Raw genomic sequence first — 20000 nt, 5'->3', positions numbered from 1 at the left:
ATCGTACTCTAGTGTATCGTGATGTATTGAATCGTATCGCATTGTATTGTAGCGTAACGTATTGAATCGTATCGCATCGTAACGTATCGCATTGTAGCGTAACGTATCGTCTTGTAACGTATAATAACGTATCGCATTGTATTGTATCGTACCGTGTCGTATTGTATTGTATCGTATCGTATTGTATCGCATTGCATTGTATCTTATCGTATTGTATCGTATCGTATCGTATTGTATTGTATCTTAACGTATCGTATCGTATCGTATTGCATTGTATCTTATCGTATTGTATTGTATCGTATTGCATTGTATCTTATCGTATTGTATTGTATCGTATTGTATTGTATCTTAACGTATTGTATTGTATCGTATCGTATTGAATCGTATTGTATTGTATTGTATCATAACGTACTATGTTGTATCGTAACGTATCGCATTATACGTATTGTATCGTAACGTATGGCATTGTATTGTATCGTATCGTATTGTATCGTATCATATTCTATCGTATTGTATTTGTATTGTATCTTAACATATTGTATTGTATCGTATAGTATCGTATTGTATTGTATCGTATTGTATTGTATCTTAACGTAATGTATTGTATCGCAACGTATCGTATTGTATCGTATTGTATTGTATCTTAACGTATTGTAACGTATTGTATCGTGTTGTATCGTATCATATTGTATCGTATTGAATCGTATTGTATTGTATTGTACCGTACTGTATTGTATCGTATTGTATTGTATCATAGTGTATTGTATCTTAACGTATTGTATCATAACATATCGTATCGTATCGTAACGTGTGGCATTATACGTATTGTATCGTAACGTATGGCATTGTATTGTATCGTAACGTATCGTATCGTATCATATTGTATCGTATTGTATTGTATTTGTATTGTATTCTATCTTAACATATTGTATTGTATCGTATAGTATCGTATTGTATTGTATTGTATCTTAACGTATTGTATCGTATCGTATCGTATCATATTGTATTGTATCGTATCGTATCGTATCATATTGTATCGTATTTGTATTGTATTTGTATTGTATTGTATCTTAACATATTGTATCGTATAGTATCGTATTGTATTGTATCATAACGTAGTGTAGTGTAGGGTAGTGTCGTGTAGTGTAGTGTATCACATCATAATATCGTATTGTATTGTATCGAATTGTATTATATCGTACGGCATCGCATCGTATAACATCCCATTTTAGAACAGAGCATAAAAGATGTAAGCGTTCGGTGGGTATGGAAACAAGAACATACCCAGCATGCACACCTCCCCGCCCCCTCCCGAAAACGGAGTATGTATGCCTGCATACATGGCGGGGCAAATAAACAAACCGGTCATACACGTAAAATGTTACACGTCTGTCTGAGTGTGTATGTGTGCGTGCCTGAAATCTGATTGAATGACACAGGAAACGAATGATGAGCGCTCAGTGGCAGCCGTCAGTCGGCTCTACCCAGGTAGGCAGCCTGCTGTTGTGCAAATGACTCCGTGTTTGTAAAGAGCTTGGAGCTTGGTCTCTGACCGAGGATAGGCGGTGTATGAATATCCATATCATCATCATCATCATCATCATCTCTTTTGTTTTCTTTTTTTTAGTTAAGGATGGGGCCTCAGTTGCAATTCTCATCATGATCATCATGAAAGAACGGAATCAGCGTGTCTGTATCGCCCAGTGCACAGGGGTCACAATGGGAGGGGTGTGTGTGTGTGGGGGGGGGGGGGGAGCAAAGGGGAGATGGTCCGTGAAAAGATTAATTGTGAGTGTGTGTGTAATCGACCCTGAAACCCCATACAGGCTTCACTAATCTCCATTGCATACATGATTCTCATGAAACCACTGTACCTCCTCTCTCTCTGTGTCTCTGTCTGTCTTTCTCTCTCTCTCTCTCTCTCTCTCTGTCTCTCTCTCTCTCTCTCTCTCTCTCTGTCTCCCCTCTTCATATACACCTCTCTCTCTCTCTCTGTCTCTCTCTCTGTCTCTCTGTCTCTCTTTCTCTCTCTGTGTCTCACCTCTTCATATACACCACTCTCTCTCTCTGTCTCACCTCTTCATATACACCACTGTCTCTCTCTGTGTCTCTCTGTCTCTCTCTGTGTCTCACCTCTTCATATACACCGCCCCCCCCCCCCCCCCCCCAATGAATCTAGATAGATATTTAAGGTATACAATGACAAGATTCAGACTGGGCATTTCCGATATTGCTGAACATAGTTATCGTTATAGAATGCAGAACGAGGCTGACTTATTATGTCCACTTTGCCAGATGGAGAAAGAAAATGAGGTGCATTTTGTTCTGTCCTGCCCTGTCTTGTATAATTTAAGAGTACAGTACATACCATTGAAATATTTTAAGTTCCCAAGTCAGTTTAGACTGTCGTTACTTATGGCATCAGCGCATGAACAAACTATTAGAAACCTATCAATTTATCTGTATAAATCGTTTAAGCTCCGATCTGTTCTTATGTCTTAGTGTAACCAGTAACGACTACATACGGACGATGTGTATAACGTAACTGAGTGTCATTAGCTACGCATGTAAGAGTTATCATTTAGCGTATATCATATATCATTTAAGTGTATAAATGTCATTTGAATACAATATGTTTCATGATGTGTATTATGTATTACTAAGGTGAGGACATAAATATTACTTAAAATTAAGGTATGTTATATTTATATTATCTGAACGAATGTCATTTTTCAATGCACGATGCAATGTTTATGAAGAAATGTGACACCCTTTCATAAGGGGCAATGGCCTATAAATGAATAAACCATTCATTCATTCATTCATTCTCTCTCTCTCTCTCTCTCTCTCTCTCTCTCTCTCTCTCTGTCTCACCTCTTCATATACACCACTCTCTCTCTCTCTGTCTCTCTGTCTCTCTCTGTGTCTCACCTCTTCATATACACCACCCCCCCCCTCTCTCTCTCTCTCTCTCTGTCTCTCTCTCTCTCTGTGTCTCACCTCTTCATATACACCACTCTCTCTCTCTCTCTCTCTCTCTGTCTCACCTCTTCATATACACCTCTCTCTCTCTCTCTCTCTCTCTCTCTCTCTCTCTCCTTTTTCTTCTTCTTTTTGTTTGGTTGTTGTTCCGCCTACTTGGATAAGTGTCAGAAATTATGTGATCAAGGTTCTTGTATGTAGAAAATGCTAGGAGTGTGAACGGAGGAAAGATAAAGACAATCGACAAGCAGAAGAAGAAGAAGAAGCAGAAGACAGGAAATGCATGTTCCGTAGAACACCTTGGAAATGACGGAGGAGGGGTGGGGTGGGGGTGGGGTGGGGGTCGGGGTGGGGTGCTGTAGAAAGTAAATCCTCTCAGACAACAGTTAGCGAACCATGACCCCTCTGATGGGTAGTAACGTACGTTCTTAATCACTGACGTCAGAGGTTCTTCTCTCTCCACTGGCAACCAGCCATGTAACTCAGTATTACCTGTGGCATGTGGGGAGTAAACCACAGTCTTAAAAATAGATGGATAGCACATTGGCCAGGAAAGCTGAAGCCAACTGGACGCCATACTGACACTCGTATCTGGCTGTCAGTCCGTTGAGAAGTCGTCTGTAAACTGGTGATAGTTTCTGAACTGTAACCGTGTATCTGCGATGAAATTGTGTTATGTTGCTTGCCCACACAACATGCCAAATGTTGTGTCTTGATTGATATCTGCCAATGGTTTGTTTACCAAAGTTATTACAGGAAAACGGTGAAGTGACACGAAGCACAAACTTGCTGTGGAGGCACACACAGGAATGTCAGCTTAACTAACGCCGCGAGCAAGTGAAAGCTTGCCGTGAAGTAGTCATCGTAGCCAGCTGAGTGCTTGGCTACATATATGAAGTTACCACTTCGCGCTGTACTGACATGAGTAGCTAAATGGCTGATTGAACACTTCCGCTGGTTTCAGTTAGCAAAGGGGCTCAAAGAAGGCATGCGCTATCCACCTATTTTTAGAGCAGTGCCGTGGGTTCTTTTACGTGCGCTAAGTGCATGCTGCACACGGGACCTCGGTTTATCGTCTTATCCGAATGACTAGCGTCCAGACTACCACTCAAGGTCCAGCGGAAGGGGGAGGGGTGGGGGGAATACTGGTGATTGTGCCAGGATTCGAACCAGTGTGCTCAGTTTCTATCGCTTCCTATGCGGACGCTTCACAGAGTTGAGGGAGAAAAAGTATCACCTCACCTTGGATCTATGCCAAAGATAATGATTGTGATCCGAGGTTACTGCACGTAAAATATGCCACGAGTGTAGAAAACAGAAAAGATTAAAACAAAACAAGAAACTAGAACAAAAACAAACAAGAAAGCTTATAAACTCGGTCATGTCATCGCACGACTTGGCAAGTCATGAGATTAAGAAGACAGCAACAATAAACAATACAAAGAGAGAGAGGGAGAACAACAACGACAAAATCAAAAACAAGGTCGAATTTTTTCTGCTTGTCTGGCTGTGGCTTTGTGTGTGTGTGTGTATGTTTTGTGTGTGTGTGTGTGTGTGGTTGTGTGTGTGTGTGGTTTTGTGTGTGTGTATGTGTGTGTGTGGATGTGTGTGTGTGTGGTTTTGTGTGTGTGTGTATGTTTTGTGTGTGTGTGTATGTGTGTGTGTGTGTGTGTGTGTGGTTTTGTGTGTGTGTGTGTGTTTTGTGTGTGTATGTGTGGTTTTGTGTGTGTGTGTGTATGTGTGTGTGTATGTTTTGTGTGTGTGTATGTGTGTGTGGTTTTGTGTGTGTGTGGCTTTGTGTGTGTGTGTATGTTTTGTGTGTGTGTGTGTGTGTGTGTGTATGTTTTGTGTGTGTGTGTGTGTGGCTTTGTGTGTGTGTGTGGCTTTGTGTGTGTGTGTGTGTGTGGCTTTGTGTGTGTGTGTATGTGTGTGTATGTTTTGTGTGTGTGTGTGTGGCTTTGTGTGTGTGTGTGTGTGTGTGTGGCTTTGTGTGTGTGTGTATGTTTTGTGTGTGTGTGTGTGTGTGTGGTTTTTTTTGTGTGTGTGTGTATGTTTTGTGTGTGTGTGTGGTTTTGTGTGTGTGTGTATGTGTGTGTGTATGTTTTGTGTGTGTGTGTGTGTGTGTGGTTTTGTGTGTGTGTGTGTGTGTGGTTTTGTGTGTGTGTGTGGTTTTGTGTGTGTGTGTATGTTTTGTGTGTGTGTGTGTGTGTGGCTTTGTGTGTGTGTGTATGTTTTGTGTGTGTGTGTGTGTGATTGTTGTGGTGAGAGTATGACTGACAATTTTCACAAAATTTTCACAGATGTCTAAACCGTAGTCAGATAAGTGCTTTTGGCCTTTACGTATTTAAATAATTGTGTATGTGAGTGAGTGTGTGTGTGTGTGTGTGTGTGCGTGTGTGTGTGTGACCTGACTGTGGGTTGAGAGGCTGTGTTGTGTGCGTAACTGACAAGCCTTTAGATGCACGAATAAGTTCCCAATCAGATTAGTTGATAAAGATGTATTGTAATCAGACTTCAGTTAACACTACATCCCTCTTTCAGCTCCTTCAAGAACCCTAGTCTAGTCGGCTTGTCAACACACTGTCCATAAAAACATATATTTGTATTTGTATTTCTTTTTATCGCAACAGATTTCTCTGTGTGAAATTCGGGCTCTTTCCCCAGGGAGAGCGCGTCGCTACACTACAGCGCCACCCATTTTTTTGTTTTTTTTTCCTGCGTGCAGTTTTATTTGTTTTTCCTATCGAAGTTGTTGCCGTGGGTTCTTTTACGTGCGCCAAGTGCATGCTGCACACGGGACCTCGGTTTATCGTCTCATCCGAATGACTAGCGTCCAGACCACCACTCAACGTCTAGTGGATGGGGAGAAAATATCGGCGGTTGAGCCGTGATTCGAACCAGCGTGCTCAGATTCTCTCACTTCCTAGGCGGACGCGTTACCTCTAGGTCATGACTCCTGTCACTCCTCTGTCTTGTCTGCTTTACCTGCTTCCTCCATTCACCCCCCTCCAGAGATTTAGCGTGTAGAAGACTGCCACTCGACTTAATTAACTCACTCAGTACGGCCAGTCCTCTCTTCTCCTCTACACAGACCCCTCGGATGTCCAGTGGGTGTCTGAATGACCCAACCTTTAGCTTCCGTCGTCAGAATTGTGGTATTCTTTGTCAACATTCACCTCTTCAGTATAAGAGCCTTCCGCTTGCAATATTTTGATGATGGTAATTGGGGTGAAACGCTGTTTACATCGTCTCTTTCGCCGTTCGTATGGAGAGAGTTAACCATTGAAAGACAAGGTCTGAGCACATCACTCCTCTTTTGCAGTCTTTCCTGTAACTCCTCCTTTGCCTTCCTGTCTCAAACAGAATCAAGTGAGAGCAGCACTCTGTGTTAAAAATTAATGAATAATGATGAATGATATGGATACTTACATAGCGCATATCCTCGGTCGGATACCAAGCTCTAAGCGCTTTACAAATTCGGGGTCATTTGCACAACAGCCTGCCTACCTGGGTAGAGCCAACTGACGGCTGCCATTGGGGGCTCTTCATTCCTTTCATGTGTGTACTACCACCACCACCACCACCACCACTACCACTGCTATTACTTCTACCACTACGACTACCACGACGACTACTACTACTGTTCTTCTTCTTCTTCTCATCATCATTATCAGTAGTATTATCATCGTCATCATCGCCAGGAGTATAACTGCCTATATGGCGGGGCTAAAAAGGGTCATGTCATCGTCATCATTATTATTATAATTATTATCGTGTTATATAATATATATATATATATATATTTGTGTCGTGCAGGTACCACTCCTCAGGCAGCCACCATGGGTCAGCAGCAATCCAAAGCCGCCACCAACACCGACACAACCACCACCACCAACACAAAGCATCACTACAACGACCTTCCCCTTTCCCATGACGGCTACAACTACAACCACCACCTCCACCACTACCCCGTGATGGACACCACCATCACCCCCCTCCCCACCCTCTCCCCCATGCACCCCATCCACCACGACCGCCTCCCCTCCCCCTCCCCCTCTCCCATCGCTACCTGCAAGAAGACCCCCAGGACGCCCACCACGAGCAGCCAGGTGCGCGTGCTGGCCGTGGACGCCCATTCCCAGTCAGTGCGGGCGGTGATTGACAGCTTCATAGAGACCTGCCTGGCCAGCAGTTCTGACGAGAGCGACGAGTCTCCGTCCTCGCCGTACTCTGCACCAACAGCACCAGCACCAACAGCGACGATCGCCGATAAGGACGACGACGTGGCGATGGTGGTGGATAATGATAATCACCACGACGATGACGAAGCTGGTGACACAGACATACACACACACGCACCCATACATACCAGCATGTGCATACACACACAGGCACGCCCAGTCACAGCTGGTGACGACGAGAGCAGCAGAAGAGAGACTGGGGACAACCCTAGTGGTACAGACCAGGGTCAAAGGAGAGGAGTTGGGGGGCAAAGTTCAGAGTTCGGAGGTGAGGAGGAGTCCAGAGAAGAGAGGCAGGAGGTGATGGGGCTCGGCATCAGTGAGCACAGCATCAGTGGTGGGGGCTGTGTTCAGAACGGTGGAGATCAGAACTGGGTCACCGACCGTCCTGATAAACTTCGCTGGCCCCAAAAGGGTGAGGAAACTGGAAGTAGGGAAAGTTTGTCCCAAGAGGACTCCTCCCTCTCTAATCAGAAAACACGAACCAGTTCTGAACACAGTGCATCGGGTCTCATCATCTTGACCCCCGAGCAAAACTCCGAAAAAGACGATGACAGACCTTCAGATATAGTGCCTGTGATAGGAACAAGACTTGAACTCAAGAACTCTGCAGGCTTTAAGGGTCGCACCACAAATGCAGAGGAAGGCAGCAGAAGAGGTTTACTGTCACAAACCTGCACTTCTACCACAAATACAGTTACCTGTGAGAGACGTCGTTCTGTGTCAGAAAAGAAGTATGATACTCCTAAAGACAAAGACCCTCAGAAATCGGGTGTGTGTGGTGATAGCAAAAAGAACGCCACTGCCGAACAAGAAGACAGCATCGACAACAACCACCACGTGACAACGTATATACAACTCAAAACCTTCATCGACAGAATGTTGGACAGCTCCTTAGGCGCAGCCCAAGACCCGAACTCTCTACCCCCGCGGGTGCAACGAATCCTACCCCAGATCATCTCAAACAACACAGTGACTCCAGTTGACCCTAAGCCAGAGACAAGCGGCCGGGGAGACAGAAGGGAATCTGACGTGGAAAGGAACAGCTTTCGTCAGCAGTGTGTGGAGGCTGGAGCCGAGGGCAAGGAGAAGGGTGCCGAGGGTGGAGGCGCCATGTGTTTCATGGACCACATAGAGAAAGCCGTGGAGAGGAGTTTCTCCTCCATCACTGAGGAGGAGGAGAGGATGGAGGAAGAGAGAGCGTCGCTTGCTGCCAGGGCTTCGGTAGAAATGGAGGATGGTTCTCATAGCTGCTTAGTGCAGCACAGGAGGAACTTTAACCTGAGATCTGAACTTCGAATCTGTGATCAGACGTCCGCAGCGGAACAAACAAGGACCTGGAATAATACCTTCTCCATAGAAACAACCAGGACCTCAAACCAGAGCTCTGCGATAGAAACGATGACCTCAAATCATACCTGTGCAGTAGAACAAAGGACTTCAAATCAGACATCTGCAACAGCAAAGGAGACACCTAACAATTACACTTCCACAGCAGAAATACCACGCTCTTCTACTCATACCCGTTCTGCAGCAGAACCGAAGAACGGATCACCGCGTCAGGACCATGCGGCAGCAGAAACGGACAACGCTACCGCCAAAAACTCTTCTGCAGCCGACATGAGGAATACCTTTGGTGATCAGCAGAGCTGCAGCAGTCGCGCTTCCTCAGAACTTGAGAAGAAGAACAACAGCCTTCCACGGGAAGGTGAGGAGGCTGAAGCTGAGGGCATGAGTAATAGTGTCCCTGAAGTGAGGAAGAACAACAGCTTCCCACAGCAATTTCTAGAGGCTGGAGTCGAGGGTAGCAGTGTTCTAGAAGTGAAGAACAACAACAAAAACCTCCCACAGCAATTTCTGGAGGCTGGAGTTGAGAGCACCAGTATCAGTGTCCCAGAAGCGAAGAAGAAGAACAACAACAACAGTTCACAGCAATTTCTGGAGGCTGGAGTCGAGGGCATCGGCAGCAGCGCTCCAGAAGTGAAGAAGAAAAAGAATTTTCTTCAGCAGATTTTGGGGGTTGCAACGGAGGGCAGTAGCAGCAGCAGCAGCAGTGGCGCTTCAGAACTGGAGAAGATGAACAGCTCTCCTCGGCAGTGTGTGGAGGCTGACGCCGAGGGCAGTGGGGGTGCTGTGAGGTCCTCGTGTCGGTCATCAGAGGACGGCCCGGTGACCATGTCGGTGCAGGACATCGTGGACCGCGTCATCAGCCAGACAGAGGTCATCAGTCAGCTGCTGACCACCTCCACCAAGTTGCCCACACTCGCTGCTTGGTCATCGTTGTTGTCGTCGTCGTCGTCGTCGTCTTCTTCCTCTGCTTCTGTTTCTTCTGCCGGGGCCACCACGTCTTTGGTGCCCACGTTTGTGAGTGCTGTTCATGATGACAGGTGGGCTTCAAGCTTGTTGTGTTCAGTTTTTGTTGTTTCTCTGACGCTGTCTTATTTCTGTCGCGTTCTGTGTCCTCTGTGTCTGTCTCTGTCTTTCTGTCTGTCTCTGTCTGTCTCTCTCCGTTGGTGTGTGTGCTTGTGCATATGTGTGTGCATGTACAATACAGTACAATACAATAATGGGTTATTCATTTCTTGCAGGCCTATGTGTGGAGTAAGAAATGTGTGTGTTGTGTTGTGTTGTGTCTTAGTCTCTCACTCTCTCTCCCTCCCCCCTCCCATCTCTGTCTTCCTCCCACCTCTCTCCTCCCCCCCCCCCTTCCTTCCACTCATTCACCTTTTCCCCCTTCCCAAGGGTGTGCGTGCGTGCGTATTTGTATGTGCATGCGTGTGGTGTTTTTTTTTTTTTTTTAATTATTTTTTTCATCGCGCGCTCTCTCTCTCTCTCACCTCTCTCCCTCCTCTCGAAAACAATCCTTTCACGCATGTAACCAGCTGATCATAGATCATGTCTCGACAATGTGAGATTCAGCCACTGAATACAACCATTCCAAGACTTCGAAATCTGCTGTGTAAAACACGTTCCTAACCCCTTCGCTGCTGCTGGTGAGTGTGGTAGTCCGTGAAGGCTGTCATCTCACTGTGCTACATCAGATCGTGCAGGTTAGGGTGTCATTTATCATTCTTCACTTCTTCCTTGGAATATATCACCTTCTTTCAGCTGAATCATTTGACCACCACGAAGTTTATTAAGTAATAACTGCACTTCAGATGTATGTCACATTGATCTTATTTGTCCAAGGTTCAGCAGTGGAGGGGTTAAAGTAGTCCCCTCAAAATCCATCTCATTAGGCACTGATGATTATAAATCATGTCGGGTGTTCTTCCTCTGCGTCTTAATCACAAGAATTCACAACAAAGGTCTGTTAATGCACAAAGTAGTAAGTTAGTGAAGGTGCTACTCCTGGTACAATGTTGCCAGGTTTCCTGTAAAACAGCAACGGATCTTTTCATAAACTTACAGTATCTTTTCTTAGGAACTGGTCTCGTCAAATCCAGGCTTGTATACAGAAGTAAATCACCTAGTATTCACCAGTCGGATCAGGGAAACAACGTCGTGTTTCGGCATGGAGTTGTGCCCTTGGGAAAGGCACGTAACTCTGACTTTCCGGCTTGTTCCACTCAGGTGTCGACGGGCACCTGACTTTGCTTGGAGAAGATTGGATAAAATAAAAAATTAAAAATTAAAAAAAAAATTTAAAGGGGGTGGGGGGTGGGGGGGGGAGCCTGAAGGATAGGATTAGATCCCGCCTTCCTATGCCGAGCCCTAGACACAGTAAATATAAATTGAATTGCCTCGATGGCAGTGAACGGCTTTGGGACATCTTATGCTATGTTGTTGGAGTTGATGTAAATTAATATTTCACGGTGTTCACACACTTGGCCACTACTGGAATGTGTGAGGGATGGAGTATGTACTTTCCTTTTTGAATATTTCATTTTTTTTCATACACATTTTTATTCGAGTTTAACATTGTTTAAGACTAGACATACAAAAGAATATTTGTAATCATTGAAAATTCAGAAAAACAACATAGCATTGTTTTATACAGAAAGAAGTCATACGCACGGCATAAAAAAGATTTAAGAAAATAAATAATATTTTTTTAAAAAGAGTTACATTCGTGTTTGTCTTTCATTCCTCTCGTGTACATATCTTTCCACATTCATCGAGCGTACATATCTTTCGGCTTTATATATGTTTCTTAGGTCTGTTAGGAAGTGCTTCATACATGGTTTGATTTTATTTATTCTGCATTTATAAATAAAATGTTTCGCCACTGGAATGCTATAGTCAAATATTTCATCTGTTTCTGTGAGCTCATCATTGCCAAATGATACTAATTCTATATTCAAACTAACATATGCACAATTTTCACACTTTTCCTTCAAGACATTCGTGTGTGTGTGTTTCTTACCTATTCATATCCACCGCTGTGTGTGTGTGTGTGTGTGTGTGTGTGTGTGTGTGTGTGTTTCTTACCTATTCATATACACCGCTGTGTGTGTGTGTGTGTGTGTGTGTGTGTGTGTGTGTGTGTTTCTTACCTATTCATATACACTGCTGTGTGTGTGTGTGTGTGTGTGTGTGTGTGTGTGTGTGTGTGTGTTTCTTACCTATTCATATACACCGCTGTGTGTGTGTGTGTGTGTGTGTGTGTGTGTGTGTGTCTCACACCTCTCCATATACACCGCTTTCTCTCCTTCTCTTTCCCCCAAAAACCTTTCAATGTGTACAATGCCGTCTTCACACCCTGCCTCCTCCTGCCTCCCCGCACCTTACCAATACACTCCCCATCCCCACCCCTTCTCCCTACCTTCACATCCCCCATCCCTCTATTTTGAATTGTCCTCTCTCTCTCTCTCTCTCTCTCTGTGTCTGTCTGTCTGTCTCTGTCTCTGCAGCCAGGTCCAGAAAGCAGGACAGAACAGACAGTGTTGTTAATCCACACACACGTCTTTTGTTATCTTCCCCTCCTAACTCCACTTTCTGTCCACGTGAAGAACGGGGGAAAAACAGCAACAACAACAACAACAACAACAAACATTACTTACACTGTCTGGCGTTCATTTGTATGCGCGCACCTCACAAGCACACGCGCACACAAACACGCGCGCGCGCACACACACACACACACACATACAGAGAGAGAGAGAGAGAGAGAGAAACCCTGACACACACAAATAACACGCACACGCACAAATATATGTATATACGCACGCACAAGCACGCACACACACACACACACACACACACACACACACACACACACACACACACACACACACACACACACACACACACACACACACACACACACACACACACACAACAAAAACGTACACACATATGTACACACACATACGTATGCGGGCAAACACACACACACACACACACACACACACACACACACAACAAAAACGTACACACATATGTACAAACACATACGTATGCGGGCAAACACACACACACACACACACACACACACACACACACACACACACACACACACAAGGAATGTCTGGGGTAACCGCATTGAAGAAAGCCAGCTTAGCGGGGAAGGCTGAAATAATCCTTAGCCAATGATGTGTGACAGGGGGAGAGAGAGAGAGAGAGAGAGAGAGAATGTATGCGTTGTGCGTGCGCAAGCAAGCACATTTGATCTTTGATTGTTATCCTTCACGTTCGTAATTTGTAAACGTAAAAAAATCCTTCCAGTGTCAACAAGCAGAAGGTAAAAAAGCACGTCCAATTTGGTCACGGTCAAATAAAACATGCCCACAATCATCTGGCCGACTGACCTAATTTGTAGACACGGACACGGTCATAACATCAAGCATATCCAGTCGTCTGCTGACCCAATTTGTTCACAACATGCCCAGTCATCCACTGACCTCATTTGGTCACACTCCAGTAAAGTATGTTACGTCACGGATCTTACAGTGCGAACACGTCCAAAGCCTGTGGTAAAGAAAGACAAATTCTTTCTTTATTTCGAGGATAATAGATAAGCACTGGTGTGCTTTTTTTACATCCGGTTCCCGCCCTGGATAGGGTCTACACTACACAATACTAAATAAAATGAAAGCATGGTGTTGGTAGAGATACATAACAGGGAAGAAAATAATAATAATAATAATAAACAAAACACAACAAACAAACAAACAATAAAACACACACACACACACACACACACACACACACACACACACACACACACACACACACACACACATACACACACACACACATACATGGCATACAGGTACAAGCATAGTGTTAGTAAAATGTATAGGAAAAAAATGAAACAAAATGAAAAAACAACACACACAACATATACACGCTATACAGATCAGAGTGGGGGATGGAGGGTGAGGGAGGTTATCAGTCAACCATCATTAAAATGAACGATTTGCATTACACAGTATGGCATAAGGTGGGACAGGCAAAACAAGGTGTTATCTGTCGATTCCCGAACTTTGCACGCAAATACCCGACTTGGTACGCGAACACCTGAACTTTGTACCCGGACCTCAGCACTCGGAAGAAGAGTCGGGTGTTGCAAGAGACGATCTTTGCATCGCTAAGTTTACTTAGAGTTAAGATTGTTCGTGAGTATGGTATGGATGGAATCCACCGTGGAGTTAAGAACATTCTTCGCGACAAGCAAACTTAGCGCTAACTTCGCGCAGCAAAGTTCGCACATGCCACCCAGCCACCCGATTCACCCGGATTCCATGCTACCCACCCACCCGATTCACCCGGATTCCATGCTACCCACCCACCCGATTCACCCGGATTCCATGCTACCCACCCACCCGATTCACCCGGATTCCATGCTACCCACCCACCCGATTCACCCGGATTCCATGCTACCCAGCCACCCGATTCACCCGGATTCCATGCTACCCAGCCACCCGATTCACCCGGATTCCATGCTACCCACCCACCCGATTCATCCGTATTCCATGCTACCCACCCACCCGATTCACCCGGATTCCATGCTACCCACCCACCCGATTCACCCGGATTCCATGCTACCCACCCACCCGATTCATCCGTATTCCATGCTACCCACCCACCCGATTCATCCGTATTCCATGCTACCCAACCACCCGATTCATCCGTATTCCATGCTACCCAACCACCCGATTCATCCGTATTCCATGCTACCCAGCCACCCGATTCACCCGGATTCCATTCTACCCAGCCACCCGATTCATACCCGGATTCCCGATTCGTCCATACTTTGATCGTAGGTTAAAGCTTGTGCCCCACTCACTGTTCCAGTTACGCTTATTCAGCCCCCACCTCCCGCCCCTTACTTGTGTGTGTGTGCGTGTAAGTGTGCGAGAGAGGGGGAGAAAGAGAGAGAGAGTGTGTGTGTGTGTGTGTATGTGTGTTCTGTTTTTTTTGGGGTTTTTTTGTTGTTTTTTAAATTTTATGTCGATTATTAATACCATGCTTGTGCCTCTATGTATGTGTGTGTGTGTGTGTGTGTGTGTATGTATGTGTGTGTTATATTTTTACCATGCTTATGCCTTTATATAGTATAGTATTCGCATTCTGTGGCTTTAAGTAGCATTGTGTAGTGCATGCAATGACATATATAATGTAAGTATTATGTAGTGTAGACTCTGTTTCAGGGCGGGGACTGGATGAAAAAAAAAAAAAAGCGCGCCAGTGCTTATCTATTATCCTCGATATTAAAGAATTTGTCTTGTCTCTTTCACGCACCAAAGAAGAAAGTAATACTTTTTTTTTAACAGAATACAGACATAAGCACATGCACGAACGCACGCACACACACACACACACACACACACACACACACACACACACACACACACACACACACACGTGCGCGCACGCACACAGCAACTGAGTACATTGGCGAATTTTTTTTTAACTCTCTCCATACGAACGGCGAAAGAGACGACGTTAACAGCGTTTCACCCCAATTACCATCATCAAAATATTGCAAGCGAAGGCTCTTATACTAAAGACGTGAATGTTGACAAAGAATACCACAGTTCTGACGACGGAAGCTAAATGTTGGGTCATTGAGACACCCACTGGACATCCGAGGGGCCTGTGTAGAGGAGAAAAGAGGACTGGCCGTACTGAGTGAGTTAAAATGTGTACATCAGTAGGCGAACTGGGAATAAGTGAACCAGGATCACCAGTTCAGTGACAGGAGAGGCGGGACTTGGCGTATCGGGAAGACAGCCCGGTGTCTCATCCTGAATTCAGCGCGGTGAGGCTGCTTGGTGCAGGAAGGCGGGCTGCGTGAGCTGAGCGATATCTGCCGCTCCACGTTTGTTTGATCACCGTCACAAATGTTCCTGATATTTGCAGCACTAAGTTTTGCTTGATTAACGTCACAAATGTTCCTGATATCTGCAGCACTAAGTTTGCTTTGTTAACGTCACAAAATTTCATATCTACAGCACTAAGTTTGCTTAATTAACGTCACAAATGTTCCTGATATCTGCAGCACTAAGTTTGCTTAATTAACGTCACAGATATTCCTGATATCTGCAGCACTAAGTTTGCTCAATTAACGTCACAATATTTACAGCACTAACTTTGCTTAAACAACGCACGAATTTTCCTGATATCTACAGCACTAAGTTTGCTTAACGTCACAAATGTTCCTAATATCTGCAGCACTAAGTTTGCTTTGTTAACGTCACAAAATTTCATGATAACTGCAGCACTAAGTTTGTTTGATCAACGTCCTAAATGTTCCTGATATCTACAGCACTAAGTTTGCTTAACGTCACAAATGTTCCTAATATCTGCAGCACTAAGTTTGCTTGATGAACGTCACAAATGTCCCTGATATTTGCAGCACTAAGTGTGCTCAATGAACTTCACAAATGTTCCTGATATTTGCAGCACTAAGTTTGCTTTGTTAACGTCACAAAATTTCATATCTACAGCACTAAGTTTGCTTAATCAACGTCACAAATGTTTCTGATATCTGCAGCACTAAGTTTGCTTGATCAACGTCATAAATGTTCCTGATATTTGCAGCACGAAGTTTGCTTAATTAGCGGCACAAATTTTCCTGATATATGCAGCACTAAATTTGCTCGATTAACGTCACAAATGTTCCTGATATTTGTAGCACAAAGTTTGCTTTATTAACGTCACAAATTTTCCTGATATATACAGCGAAAAGTTTGCATCAAACCGGGAATGGCGTCACACATTCTGCGCGAGCCGTTGAAGGCCAGCACGTTAGTTGCGAAAACGGCGTCTGCAATAGAGCAGCTTTCAACTTGTGCTGTGAGTTGAGTAGCCAGTTGTATTGAGCACATGGCTACAAACGTCACAATATTTTTTTCTGATATCTGCAGCACTAAGTTTTCCCAGTTCAGCTCAAGAGGTCTTAAAACACACACACCTTTTCCCGTTTTGCCTGCCTTCTTATTGTTTAATGCGCTTCTTGAAATTCTGCTGGCTGTGTGCACGCGTACGTGTTTGTTTTTGTGATTGTGTGTGCACACACTTGTTTGTGAATGGCAGGTCGTACTTGAATGCATGTGTATTGATGTGTGTAGGACATTTATTGTAAACGCCACGAGGTCCCTGGCTTGGAGGTGTGTGCATCAATGTGTATCATTGTTATTATTTAGTACTAAGGTCTTTTCTACTTTTGTTGTTTTTTCAGAGACCGAGCAGAATCCACAAACCATCACCAACGTCAGAAGTTTCACAAAGACCCGCAGCAACCTCATCATCATCATCAACAGAGTCCGAGTCAGCCCAGAACACACATCCCTCTTCATCCACAGCACGAACCACTGGACACTGAAGGTCAGGGCCGCTTCAAGAGGAAGGAGACGGCACCACCACCAGCAGCTACAGGAGGACAAAGACCACCACTTCAGCTGATGTACTCTCCCATGGCGAGGTACGGTCAGATACCTCCGTCATCCTGTCTCTCAGTCACCAGCAGGGTTCCTGCACCTACTGTTGCTGCTGTGGCTGCTGCAGAATCCATGGCTCAGGGTACCTCCCCCGTCCACCCAAAACTCAGTTCTTTGATCTCCTCCTCCACTACCGCCAGCTCCTGTGTGGATCCAGGGAGCAGGTTCCATCGTCCTCGTGGTGCCGCGTGTCCGCGAGCTCTGACAGGTGGTCACGTGCCTCAACCGGAAGTTCCCGTGGGGAGGACTCCGCCCCCACCACCACCTCCGCTGCTGAAGCTGAGTGCCTCGGAGAGGGCAGAGGCGCTAGACCAGCAGGGGAAGTATCCTCAGCATCTTCAGAACCACCATCGTCGTGATTATCGTCATCTTCAAAGCCATCAACATCTTCAAAACCATCTTCGTCAGAACAGCCCCCATTATCTCCAGAACCGTCACCAGAACAGCCATCATCAGCGGGAGACCCGTCATCCTCATCCTGTCTCAGTGCCTTGCTCGTGTTCGTCGTGTCTCGTGTCCACTGCTGCCAGCAGTCACGGTGCTCACACGGCATGGTTTTTCCCTTCACACGAGGACGATGGTGGAGGAGAGAACAGTATGTCCCAACCGCCTCACCACTCCTCCCCCTTTCCGCCACACCCTGTCTACCCGACAAGCCCACCCGTGGGAGTCCTGCCACCCTTTTCCCGGCCTTGGCAGGGGGGCGTCAGGGCTGGGCGACCCGGCTGTGGTCTGGAGCTTGTTGTGCACCCGTACCCCGCCACCCCTTTCTCTCACCCACCCTGTTCGCATCACGCTTTCCTCGCCGACTGTGCCTCTCACGGCATTCAGCCAGGTGTTGCTCATGACTGCCCCCCTTCTTTCTGCCCCCCGGACCAGAAGTTGGTGGTCAACCACCCCCACCTTGTGAAAGAGCAGAGAGAAAACCTGAAGCACCTTCGTCACCAGCACCCCTCTGTGCATGGCAGAACTGGGGAGAGTGGTGCAGAAAGACATCTCCATTCCCACCCCCATGCTGCGTCTTCAGTGGTAACAGGTTCTCTGAAGAGACCTCCCCTGTACCGCCCTCAGCCAGTGACTTTGACACAGGACGGAGCAAGGATGAACAGTAATAATACTAATAGCAATACTCCTGTGACTGATGCGCAGACAATTTACGAGCACACACACCACTCCCTCACACAGCATGTTGAGGATGATGCCCCCTTAGATCTGTCCACAAAGAAAACGACCCCAGCACCTTCAGAAAACCAACAACAGAATCTCATGAATCACATACAGGGAGAAAACGATGACATTCGTGCAAAATATCTGTCTGGAATCACGTGCTTTGCTGACAAAGGCATAGGGGAGATTTTCCCATCAACCGGCCAGCATTTCCACAACCAGGACTTCCAACACAGTGTGGATTCATACTTTCACAAGGTTCAGCACCTCCGCGAGTCCAGCAGGCAAACCCATGATCAGAGGAACGCCAGCACACCACTCCCCACCAAGGACAGCGCAGGGCCGCCTTCACACAGTGACCTGCAGCAGTCCTCGCTCAGTCCGTCCCCAGACCACCAGCCCACCACTGTCTGTCATGACTCCCTGACCTCCAGGGAGGGACGTCCTGGAAAAATTGCGGGTCCACAGATACCTCTCATTGTGGAGCCAGGGACTTTGTCGCTGCTCGGTACAGAGCTGGTAACGGCGCCTCGGTTACAGAGTTTGAAAGCAAGAGTATCTCCATTAGAGAGATTGGAGAGAAGGGCATCTCGTGACTCTGACACCTTTCTTGCAAGAAACAAAGCCGTTCAACTTTTCCCCGAAAGATGCGGCAGCTTGGCTTCACCTTCAGCATCAACAGGCAGCAGCGGCAGTTGCGAAGCAGGAAAAGCTCACCTAGCTGACACCGCCACCAAGCACCATGAACCAGTCCTGAACACCATCGGAGACAACAGCCTGCACGACGTTCTCTACATCCTCTGCCGTCTCTGCTTGCAGACCTACGGGGATCCTTTCGAGTTCTTCAAGCATTTCAGAAACCAGCACGGCTTCGAGCCGAAAGCAGAGCACGCCCTCGTGCACACCACCTCTACCTTGAGGAAGAGTGCTGCAGTTGTGCAGATACCGGGTGGTGGGGGGACGAACACCATCATCCCGGGTACCCAGAATGATGATTCTTCTTGTCTTGGTGGTGGTGTGGTGCGGTCCTTGTCTCGTTCCAGAACTGCCCTCTCAGAGGAGAGACTGCTGCATCATGGGGAATTCGCTTCTTCAGTTGAGACTGTCTCCACCAGAAACACCAGTGACACTGACAGTGGTTTCAGCGGCACAGAAGGCAGTGGGTTCCCTCCGTCCAGCTCAGACGCGAAGGACACGCCCCCCTCTGCGTCATCAGTGACCGTGAATCAGGAGGGTACCAAATGTTTGGAATGCCCGGAATGTGGCCAGACGTTCCAGCTGAACGACTTCGGGACTTACAAACGTCACTGCAGGCAGCACGGGCTGATGACGAAAGGTGTGCATGTGCCAGGGGTGGTGGTGGCGGGTGGGGGTGGAGGAGGTCAGGTGGGGGCGTTCCCCAAGGAGTGTCAGACTGTCCTCCCTGATGTGAGGACCTTGCAGGAACACAGGATCGTTCACCACCACCACCACGTGGAGGAGGGGAGGGGTGTCCTGGATCATCTCCCCCGCTCCCTCCCTCTCCTTCCCGCCCCAGCGACTACCACCGCCACCACCACCACCCAAGACCCTGCACACAGCCCTGGGCAAAGGATCGGAGAGTTTTCTCCTCCTTCCCCTCCCTCCTCTCACTCATCTTCCCCCGCCACCCTGGCAGTGTCAACATCCACTGTGTGCCCACTGTCCGCCATCCCGCCATCCACCCCACTGCCATCCATCCCAC

At 46.5% G+C, this 20000-nt stretch overlaps 1 protein-coding gene across 5 annotated transcripts in view; it reads left to right on the top strand.

Moving 5' to 3' along the window:
- The window catches only part of LOC143276421 (uncharacterized), a 38232-nt gene that overhangs the window by 14977 nt on the left and 3255 nt on the right, over positions 1-20000 (top strand). For all 5 annotated transcript variants that reach the window (XM_076580911.1, XM_076580909.1, XM_076580910.1 and 2 more), the window contains exons 2-3: positions 6799-9610; positions 16852-20000. The exon at positions 16852-20000 is cut by the window's right edge and continues 3255 nt beyond it. In XM_076580911.1, coding sequence (XP_076437026.1) covers positions 6822-9610; positions 16852-20000 — 5938 coding nt within the window. In that variant the 5' untranslated portion in view covers positions 6799-6821. The remainder of the gene's footprint in view (positions 1-6798; positions 9611-16851) is intronic.

The sequence above is a fragment of the Babylonia areolata genome, chromosome 32, assembly GCF_041734735.1.
Source record: "Babylonia areolata isolate BAREFJ2019XMU chromosome 32, ASM4173473v1, whole genome shotgun sequence".
NCBI lineage: Eukaryota > Metazoa > Mollusca > Gastropoda > Neogastropoda > Buccinidae > Babylonia > Babylonia areolata.
This window is presented reverse-complemented; position numbering and strand designations above follow the sequence as displayed.